General features: G+C 51.1%; 1 protein-coding gene across 1 annotated transcript in view; it reads right to left on the minus strand.

The window, feature by feature from the left end:
- The window catches only part of ADAMTS10 (ADAM metallopeptidase with thrombospondin type 1 motif 10), an 82169-nt gene that overhangs the window by 68591 nt on the left and 2629 nt on the right, over window positions 1-10949 (minus strand). The window contains exon 2 of the mRNA XM_029912271.1: window positions 1612-1976. Coding sequence (XP_029768131.1) covers window positions 1612-1976 — 365 coding nt within the window. The remainder of the gene's footprint in view (window positions 1-1611; window positions 1977-10949) is intronic.

Genomic DNA, 10949 nt, shown 5'->3' on the forward strand with positions numbered 1-10949 from the left:
GGGGGGGTTCGGTGCCTGATGGGGTCAGCTCCCCAGAAGGCTGCCCTGTGAGGTGGCTGGGCGCAGCTTGGACGTTGCCAGACTCCCCCCACCAAAGCACCTGGACTCCCTTTTCCCATCCCCCACACTAATGTCCATAAGCTCCCCAGGACAGCGGGACTTTGCTCAGGTAATGGGGAGATTTCTGGGCTTGCAGAGGGTTTATTTCCCGCCCTGTTGCACCCTCCCAAGTGGGGCTGGGCGTTCATCTGTCATCGGGATCTCTCCATCCCCTGTCCATTCCCCTGGGATGTTCTGGGCTTGGTCAAAGTACTGTCTGGCCATCAGGTGTCCTGGGATGTGTGGGCCGCAGTGGGAAAGGCATTGATACCAGATCCCTTATGAGCCAGCAGTGCCCAATGCACCCACCAGCTCACCCTCTGAGTCCTAGTAAATCCACTAGGACATCACTGGAGCGCTTACCCTCAGATGCATGGAGAGCCCGCTCTGACACAGCAATCTGGGGAGGGGGAAAGGATCCAGGATGCATCCTGGCGCCGGGGGTGGGGTGGAAACATGGTAAAAGGATCCCTGACATAACAAGCCAGATTCTCATTACATTAGGGCCTTTTCAATGGTAACGTAAAGCTGCATTAAAAGCGGTGTAAATTCATGTCCATGTTAATGCCCTTTTACACTGCCCGAAGGGCCTTGGCATAAAGGAGGATCTGGCACACCGACTCGATTCCCATGTATGTTTACCCCACTACGGAGTACGTTTGCTCCATCCCTCTCTCTGGGGGGCAACAGGGTATCATACTTGGGAAGCTATTCTCTGGAGGCAGCACCAAGCCCCATGTATGGGGAAGCCCCAGAGATACCACACCTGCCATCAAGGGGAAGCAGAAGGTGACAAAGTAAATGCTAATGTGACCAGTGAGACGCTGGACTCCGCCCTCGTCCATGCAGGAGACACTAGGGATACTGGACAGTCTCACAGCATAAGCACAATATATCCTCTCTGTGACTCAGACGACACACTGCATCCCCGCCTGGCAAGGTTAATGTCACAATGTGACAGCACTACCTCATCTCTCATTAAGGCGTTGCCAGGGCAGAGCGATGCAAGGTTTGCAATCCAGCTGTCTGGCATCACTAGGCAATTCTTTTCCCCCAGCAGTTTAAACACAACTGGGTGGCAATGTCTAAGGACAATTTATTAACTACACAGGTCTGGATAAACATCTTACTTTCTGAGGACTTGTCTCTGAGAGTCCTGTCCCCTTCCCTATCCTCCCTATCCCAGGCCAATTGATGTCAATGGAAACTGACCGGCTTCCATGGGAAATTTGACTAGCTTTTGGTCACCCTCAGCTTTAAGAGAGTGAGTTACGGCCAATGGAGATGATGGATCCCAGCATGCAATGTCCCATCTCAGCTCTGCCCGCTTGGCCATGCATATCACAACGGAGCACTGAATGCTGGGACCAGTCACCCTAGTAGGTTGCACCTCTGTAACGAACATCAGGGAAGCTGCAATCTGCTCCATTTTATGGGCAGCCCTAATTACTGTTACCACCCTTGGCTGGGCAAACCGTGAGGGCCTGTCTTACGATCCCTTTGGAAGCTCACCAGTCCGTTGCAGTTGCTGATGGCGACTTTGGAGTTCAGGTACTGATCTTGCAAGTGGCCCGCGTAGTGGCAGTCCTCGTGGAAGTCGTGCTGCCAGTCCACCCCGTCCCGCTTCCAGTACTCCACCGTGAAGTGCTCGGCCAGCAGGTTGGAGTGCAGGGTCAGGTTGAGGAGGAACTGGGTGCGGTGGGCGGAGACCTTGTAGAAGACCCGCCGCTCAGCGGCCTCGTAGGACAGGGAGCCCAGGCTGCGTCGGGAGCGCCGCTTCAGCTGGCTTCTCATGTCGAAGGTGAGGAAGTCCCCGTTTTGGTCCACTTGGATGGGGAAAGCGATTTCATAGTGATCGAGGCTGGAGAGGAACTCCTCTGGAGGGCAAAGCAAACGCAGTGACAGTCACGTTCTGGAGAGACAGGGAGGCCAGGAGACCCGGGGCATAGTAAAAGCCAACGCAATTCTCAGCTGCAGGGGCATGTCAAAAGCAGGGAGAGGACCATCCTTCTCTATAGAGCTTTGGTAAGATTGCAGCTAGAGTACTGCACCCAGGATGGCCCAGTGGTGGCAGGAAGGATGGTTGAGTGGTTAGGGCACAAGCCTGAGACGCAGGATACCTGAATCCCCTGCTCTGCCACAGACTCCTGAGAGACCTTGGGCAAGTCACTTCGGGCTCCTCTACACTAGAATCGCTGCAGCAGTGCCGATGTAGCTGCTGCCAGTGCAGATGCTGTATGCTGACGGGTGAGCTCTCTCCCCTCGGCATCATGACTCCATTTCCCCGAGCTATGGTAGCTCTGTCAGTGGGAGAGCTTCTCCTGCCGACGTTGCGCTGTCCACACCGGCGCTTAGGTCGGAGTAACTTACGTCGCTTGGGGGGCGGCTTTTCCACACCCCTGAGTGACTTAAGTTATACCGAAATCAGCGCTAGCATGTACAAGTCACTTAGTCTCTCTATGCCTCAGTTTCTCATCTCTAAAATGGGGACAATTCCCTACATCAGAGGGGCACCGTGAGGGTAAATATGTTACAAATTGCCAAGTATTCAGACACCACAGGAGTGGGAGCCAGGTAACCTGGAAAGCTGAAGGCAGACCGGGAGGATTGATTGGCAAGGAGAGAGAAAAAGCACTAACTAGGGAGAGCTAATCCAGACAGCGACCACGAGGCTGGAAGAAGGCAACGACTATTTACAAGCTCCTGAAAGGTGTAAATACCAGAGGGGGAGCAACAAACCTTAGGAACAAGAGGCTAAAACCGAGCAAAGGAAACTGGGCCAATTTTCCTTACAGTTCAGTTGTATTAGCCTGCAGAGCAGTCTCCCCAGGGCAAGGATGGAAGCCTGATTGTTTGCGTGATTTAAACTAGACTGAACAAAGGCCCGCTCTGAGGAACCTCCTATGCTCTGGCCAGGGGATGGACCATAGAGGGCTTTTCCCCATCTGTCTTCTAGGATTAACTCATTTGAGTGTGCTGCACTTGGAGAGAGCCACATGCTCTTTTGGCAAATTACAGCTATTTATTTCTGAAATTCTTAGATCAGGGGTTCATTTCCTTGGACTCTGGGCTTGCAAAAAGGTGTCAAGGGATTGCGATCACCCTGCTGCCTTTCCCATATTGCTGTATGGGCTGGGGTTCCCTGCTAGATGGAACAGGGGTCCGGGGATGGGAAAGGGGGTCCCAGAACAGTAAACGCTGAGAATTACTGTCCTGGAGGGAAGGTCTCACAACTGTGCACTAAAGCACAGAGGGTGCACTAATGGTTTAGTGAATGAAGTCATAAACCCAGAGCATTATGTTGAGAAGAGGAAAGGAAACACACTCCTTGACCAAACAATCATTGACTGTCTACAGCCTGGTACTGAAGAAAAGAGTGCTACTCTGCCATTTCCATGATCAACTTTTAAAGGATAGATATGACAATAACTACCTTCTAGTCCAGTGGTTCTCAACCAGGGGTACACATACCCCTGGGGGTAGGCAGAGGATGGACCCCCTGGAAGACAACTCCAGATCTTTGCCTTATTTTACAACAGGCTGCTTAAAAAGCACTAGCGAAGTCAGTACAAACTAAAATTTCATACAGACAATGACTTGTTTATACTGCTCTATATACTATCCACTGAAATGTAAGTACAATATTTATACTCCAATTGATTTATTTTATAATTCTATGGTAAAAATGTGAAAGTCAGCCATTTTTTTCAGTAATAGCATGCTGTGACACGTATGCCTGATTTTGGAAGCAAGTCGTTTGTAAGCGAGCTGTAACTTGGGGGCACACAAGACAAATCAGACTCCTGAAAGGGGGACAGTAGTTGTGCTAGTCGTTCAGCATAGCCATCGATTTTGATAAGTGATTGTGCTTTTTTGTTAGCAACTCAGCTCAGCAGTCAGGTTCCTTCAGAACTTTGGGATGTACCATCTGGTCCTGATGACTCATTGCTATTAATTATTATTATTATCATTTATGTGATGGTAGCACCAAGAGGGACCAGGACCCCGTTGTGATAGGCATGGTTCAAAACCGTGCTCAGAGTCCCTGCCTTGAAAATCTTACAATCAAAATAAGAGAGACAAAGGGGAGGGAAATCGGAGTTCAAGATCACACAACAGGCTAGTGGCACAATCAAGAATAGAACCTACCCCGGCCAGTACCCTCCCCACTAGGCACTTCTGCCACTTCAGCCACTTGTTGCACTTTAACTTATCAACTTCTTCTATCACCTCCTCCTCCGCTGCTTCAGCCTCTGAAAACAGTCCAACCCCACTTAGCATATGTGATCTAACAAGGTCCCAGTCCTAGACGTCTGACTGCACTTGTAGGGGAACACGACACCTTTCTCCATCAAAGAGATTGGCTCCATGTAACTTTTAGTGCCGTGGTTCCCAAACTTTTCAATGCCACGACCCCCTCTGGGCTCACCTGTGTTAACCAGGCCCCAGGGCCTGAGACAGAGCCCCGCAACCCAACCGGGACTCAGTGGGACCAGACTACGCATGTTGGGTTCGGGTTGCATCTAGGTTAACCACTAGTCCCTTATTTTAAGATGTATTGAAATGTATCAAAATTGATCATGACGGATTCCATTCTAAAGATGAAAGTGAAGCGTATGATAATTGCATGATGTACTTGAGGGCAGTAGAAATGTACATTTGAGTGACAAATCCATACTGTGCTCAAGGAAATGGGGTTTCCCTAAAACGTCCCTTAAAATGAAATGTTGTCCCGGATTTTTCACACGGTTTCCCCTTCTTCCCATCCAACGAATCGCCCTAGTTGGGCCAGGTTGTCTTCTGACCCCCTTGGGCTTGGCTTAGGTGGGCTCCCCTGCCCCTGCTCAAGAGGTTGGCATAGCAGTGGCTACAAGCCCCATCCCTGCTGGCTGCCGTCACCTTGCGGTGCCAACCCACGCGTGGCACAGCCAGGCGGTGCCGGACAGTTGGGGCGGGGCAAGCAGCTGCCCCTCGCAATGCAGCACGCACGTCTCGTGCCCTCCTGATGCTCTTTCATGTTTCATGAGCCCCCCCCCCAGCCCCCTCGGCAGTATGACCCCCAGTTTGGAAAACACGGCTCTAGAGAAAGTTCCTGTGCAACTAGCAAACCATCACAGGAATTGCCACAGTGGTTCATACCTAAGCTATAAGGAGCCCAGTATCCAGTCACGGGGTAATCTACCTGCAGGGCATGTCCTCCTAACCCCCAGTAGCTAGAGGCTGACTTATGCCCTGAAGCATGAGCTATTCATGGCATGGATCAGGAGAAGTTCTACGCTATTGGACTCACCTGCCCATTTTGTCCAAGGGACTTGCTGTACGGTTTGCATCCTTTTTCTTGTTGTTTTCTAAGCAACCGGGGAGAAGCCAGGCTGCCCTGAGGTGGCTGCATTTTGCCTGGCTCCACAGTGCCCATCTTCAAAGCCATCATAAATCTGGACTCCAAATTACGCTGTCACCACATGCCCAGCTCTGGAACGTTTACTTTCCTTCTAATGCATTTTCCAGTGTGGGATCTTGACAGCGTGGTTTCTTCGGCGACTGCTCATGGAGCAATCCTTCCTACTGGCTGGGTCTAGGGGTTACGTCCGGACCTTCCAAACCATAAACACCTCTGGCACCGATTCCTTGGCCTGACCAACCAGAAGCGATGGTTTTATTTTCACTCCTTCTGCCTCGGCTTCCCCCACATCAGACCACATCTGGTGCGATGCAGCCGGGCAAACAGGAAAAGTTATTTCCACTTAAGGAATGACTGGAAGCCTGGAAAAATCTGCTGCTACCGGAAGCATTTTGTTTTTCTTTCTGTCCTCTCCAGCCTGCCACATGGGCAGAAGGAAGCCTGACTAGGAATGGAGCTTGTGCATCTAGTGGTGAGAGCAGGGGGCTGGGAGCCAGGCTCTCTGCCACTGACTTGTGTGCAGCTAATCCCAGAACAGAGAGGTGGCATTGTCCAGTGGCTAAAGCATTAGCTTAGGCTGTGAGAGAGCCAGCATCAAGTCCCTGGTTAGACACAGACTCCCTGTGTGACCACGGGCAAGTCACTTAGCCTCACTGTGCCTCAGTTTCCTATTAATAAAATAGGGATAACAGCATCGCTCTACCTTGCAAGGGGGTTGTGAGGATAACTACATTAAAGATTGTGAGGTGGTTAGATAGGGGGCTATGTGTTACTATTGCGTCTAGGAGGCCGTCAAAGACCAGCACGCACTGCGCTAATTGTTGTACAAACACAGAACAAAAGGACAGCCCTGCCCCGAATGGCTTACAATCTAATATACCGAAGACAGACAGACAGACACACAGAGAGAGGTTCTATCTATCAGCCTGTAAAGTGGGGATAAAATGACAGCCTGCCTGATAGGGGGCTATGAGGATTTATTAATGTGTGGGAAGTGCTTTGAGATCCTCAGCTAGAAGAGGGGCAAAGTTACTCTTATATCCCCGAGATTCACGCAGCGACAGAAGTGGAACTGGCAGGTATCAGGAGAGGGATCTCCACCTGCCCCCCAATTCCTGGGAGAGAACTGATTTCATGGGCCGGTCCGACAAGCTCACACCCAGCAAGGCAATCCAATCCAAGCCAAAAGCTCCCCGTGAACGAGGGCTGGAGAACGCTGGGGGCTGGGAATCGGCCACAGAGCCTCTCTGCTGTAGGCCACCGGTTGGAATCTAGCCCTGCTTAATAGCGATCAGCTGTCGGGGGCTCGATCTTAAAGGGGTATTTTCAATTCACAGACTGCACTTCTGTTGGAAAATGGTTTCGCAACTCTAGATACATCTGCCCCTGGGCCCTGCTCCTGTGCTGCTCCCTTCCCTCCCCCTACCCTGCTCCAGTACAGGGGCTCCCCTGCTCCCCCGGCCTGCTTCACTGCAGGTGCTCCCCCACTTTCCTTCCCCGCTCCAGTACAGGGGCTCCCCTGTTCTCTCCCATCCCGGGGGACTATGGAGGCTCCCCCACCCATTGGCATTACTGGGCCCCTCCACTTCTGTTGCCCAGCGTTGCAGGAGAACTAGCTTGTCTGGCCCTTAGCCAGCCCCGTTCCTTCCAGAAAATCCAGTCCTGTTCTCTCTCTCCTTGCAGCCACTCAGGCTGTATTAATAGACCTTGGCGTGACATCTGTAGAATTGTGCCCATCTGTACCAAAGGGGTTTGCACAGGTGATAAGGCGCCTGCTGTTTCCCGCAAGCTCTCTAGCAGGGACCGCATTACTAGAGAGAGACCATACTAAGCCCTGGGGGAACAGAACCTGCTGAGATGTTCGGGCTGGACGGCAGGAACATGCTCAGACCCCATTCTAGGGCTCCTCTCCGACCTAGGGAGGGGAAATGCATCTGCAAGGGAGCGTGAGGGGGTGCAGGGACGGGGACAGAGAGGAAGCAGCAGACACAGAGTGGGAGTGTCGGGGAGGAAGGGAGACAGCAAGGAGGAGACGGAAAGAGGTGAAGGGGGGCTGGAAAGAGGGAGCCGAGGCGGCCCCAGGAGGGGAAGAGAGGGAGCGTGGCAGGGGAAGGGGGAGGCAGGAAGGAGCTCCCTACCAAGTGGTGTCCTTCGTTCCAGAGAGCCCAGGACCTTGCCTCAGTTCCTGCACCTCGTACCGCCGCATGGTCGCCTGGGATTATGGGATTAAAGAAAGCCACAGCTTCCCTGGCCTTGTTACCACAGCAGAGACAAGCCCCGGCAGCAGCCCATTCACACATTTCATAATGGATGGGTGAGAAAAATGCCCTCCGGCCCCCAAAGCTCAGGCTGCTCTGGGACCCCATGCCTTGAGTCAGCTCGGCTACACAGAATGGCAGTACTGGGTCAGACCAATGGTCCAGCTAGCCCAGTATCCAGTCTTCTGACATGGCCGGTGCCAGGTGCTTCAGAGGGAATGAACAAAATAGCAATTATCAAGTGATCCATCCTCTGTCGTCCAGGCCCAGCATCTGGCAGTCGGAGGTTTAGGGCCACCCAGAGCATGGGGCTGTGTCCCGGCCCATCCTGGCTAATAGCCATCGATGGACCTATCCTCCAGGAACTTATCTAGTTCTTTTTTGAACTCAGTTATACTTTTGGCTTTCACAACATCCCCTGGCAAGGAGTTCCACAATTGACTGTGTGCTGTGTGAAGAAATACTTCCTTTTATTTATTTTAAACCAGCTGCCTATTAATTTAATTGGGTGACCCCATATTCTTGTGTTATGTGAAGGGGTAAATAATACTTCCTTATTTACTTTCTCCACACCAGTCATGATTTTATAGACCTCTCTCAGATTCCCCCCTCAGTTGCCTCTTTTCTAAACTGAACTGTCCCAGTCTTTTTAATCTCTCCTCTTATGGAAGTGGTTCCATACCCGTAATCATTTTTGTTGCCCTTCTTTGCCTCTTTTCCAATTCTAATAGACCTTTTTTGAGATGGGACAACCAGAGCTAGACACAATATTCAAGATGTGGGCGTACCCTGGATTTATATAGTGGCATTATGATATTTTCTGTCTTATTATTCATCCTTTTCCTAATGGTCTCTAACATTCTGTCAGCTTTTTAGACTGCCGCTGCACACTGAGCAGATATTTTCACAGATCTAGCCACGTTCACTCCAAGATCTCTTTCTTGAGTGATGACAGCTAATTTAGACCCCATCATTTTGTACGTGTAGTGGGGATTATATTTTCCAATGCGCATTACTTTGCATTTGTCAACACTGAATTTCATCTGCCAATTTGTTGTCCCATCACCCAGGTTAGTGAGATCCCTTTGTAACTCTTTGCAATCAGCTTTGGACTTAATTCTCTTAAGGAGTTCTGTATCATTGTACATTTTGCCACCTCACTGTTCACCTCAATTTCCAGATCATTTATGAATATGGTGAAAAGCACTGGTCCCAGTACAGATCCTGGAGGGACAGCACTATTTATCTCTCTCGATTGTGAAAACTGACCATTTGTTCCTACCCCTTTCTTTCTTATCTTTTAGCCAGTTATTGATCCATGAGAGATCCTTCCCTCTTATCCCATGACTGGTTACTTTGCTTAAGAGGCTTTGGCGTGGGACCTTGCCAAAGGCTTTCTGAAAGTCCAAGTACATCATATCCACTGGATCACCTTTGTACACATGCTTGTTGACTCTATCTAAGAATTCTAATAGACTGGTGAGGCATGATTTCCCTTTTCAAAAGTTGTGTTGACTCTTCCCCAACATATCGTGTTCCTCTGTGCATGTGATGTCTCTCAAGTCATCTCCCACTGCTTTATATTTTCCTCTGCTCACACCAACACTGCCACTAAATCCTGCCATTTCTGTCTCTAGGGCTTCCATTCCTCCACACTCCCACAGAACGGCTTTCACCACCTCACACCCTGACTACTGCAGTCCCCGATCCTGGCCTCCCTGCCTCTTCCCTCACTACTCTCTAGTCTGTCCATAAATGATCTAATCCTGAATGTGTCTACCTTCAACTTCTGGCCATCAGATCTCGTTATACCTTTGTCTGCTAGAATGTTCATTGTGTGTAGGTACTAAGAGACTGGGATCAAGTTACCCCTTAACCTTCTGTTTGAGAAGCTAAATAGATGGAGTTCCTTGAGTCTATCATCATAAGGCATGTTTTCCAGGCCTTTAATCATTGTTGAGGCTCTTCTCTGAACCCTTCCCAATTCATCAACATCCTTTTTGAATCGTGGACACCGGAACTGCACACAGCATTCCAGTAGCAGTCACAGGGGTGACAAACACGGAAGTAACATAGTGCCTATTCCCATCATATTCTGGCTCCCTTTGACAGACATTGATCTACACACCTCCACTGATGGGTTGGATTGCATCTGAACAGCTGGGCCCCCCAATCCACCTCTAGTTTGCAGAAGTGACAGGAACTGTCCGTGGTACCATAAATTGGTGGACGTCTAGCCCATGAATTTTCCCTTCCTCACCATATGGGCAGCAGCTTGGATTGCTCTAAACCAGGATCATATCAGATTACTGCTCTGGCACCATGCCTAGCACAGCAAAATCATACCAGAATAATGTTCCACAATTGAGAGTGCAGGCTAAATGCATTTACACGGGGGTCCCACCTATAATAAAAGGCAGTGTGCTCTAGTGACTGGATGTAGCGGGGTGAATGCCCGCTCCAGCCCTGAAGGGGTTGGAAAGGCCCTGTGGAGGGCTGGGGCTTTGTAAAGGGGCAAAACCCCGGCTGATTGGCGAAGTGGCTGCAGCTGGGGCCATGCCCCAAACTGAGCCATTCAGCCTTATAAGAAGGCCAGGGTAGCCAGAGCAGAGCAGTCTCCCTCTGACAGGAGAGAGAGACAGGCCTGGCTGCAGGGAGCTCACCTGGGGACCTAGAGTGAGGCAGGGCTGGGGAAAGGCCTTGGGGGCTGGGAAGCCCTAGGCCAGCAACTCCCCAGGCTGCAGGGCCTGGTCCCAGGTCCATATAGGTATTGGGGTTGCAGAGAGGCAACCTGAGGGTGGGTAAAGGCAGCCAGTCCAAACCCCTCGTTGCCAGTGATGATTGGCTGATAGACTGCAGTCTGCCCCAGGGCGCGGGGGCTAGATGGTGACTGGCAGTAGCCATAACTGAGGCGACATTAGGAGGTGGGGGTTCCCCTGGGTGGGGAGACCCAGAGAAAGAGTGGGGTACTGCCAGGGAGGCAGCACCTAAGCCAAGGGCACCAGGGTCCGGGAGGGACACGGGGCCAACAACAGGCGGATCACCAGCCTGCAGAGGGCACTCCAGAGGCTGGTGAGCTAATTCCCGGTACGACCAGCAGGAGGCGCTGCAGGGGTGAGTCCACGCCTGATTACACTGGAGCACAGGGATATTATAGATTCCAAGGCCAGAAGGGCCCAATCTGATCATCT

The sequence above is a fragment of the Terrapene carolina genome, unplaced genomic scaffold (genome assembly GCF_002925995.2).
Source record: "Terrapene carolina triunguis isolate 2854851 unplaced genomic scaffold, T_m_triunguis-2.0 Scaffold194, whole genome shotgun sequence".
Taxonomy (NCBI): Eukaryota; Metazoa; Chordata; order Testudines; family Emydidae; genus Terrapene; species Terrapene triunguis.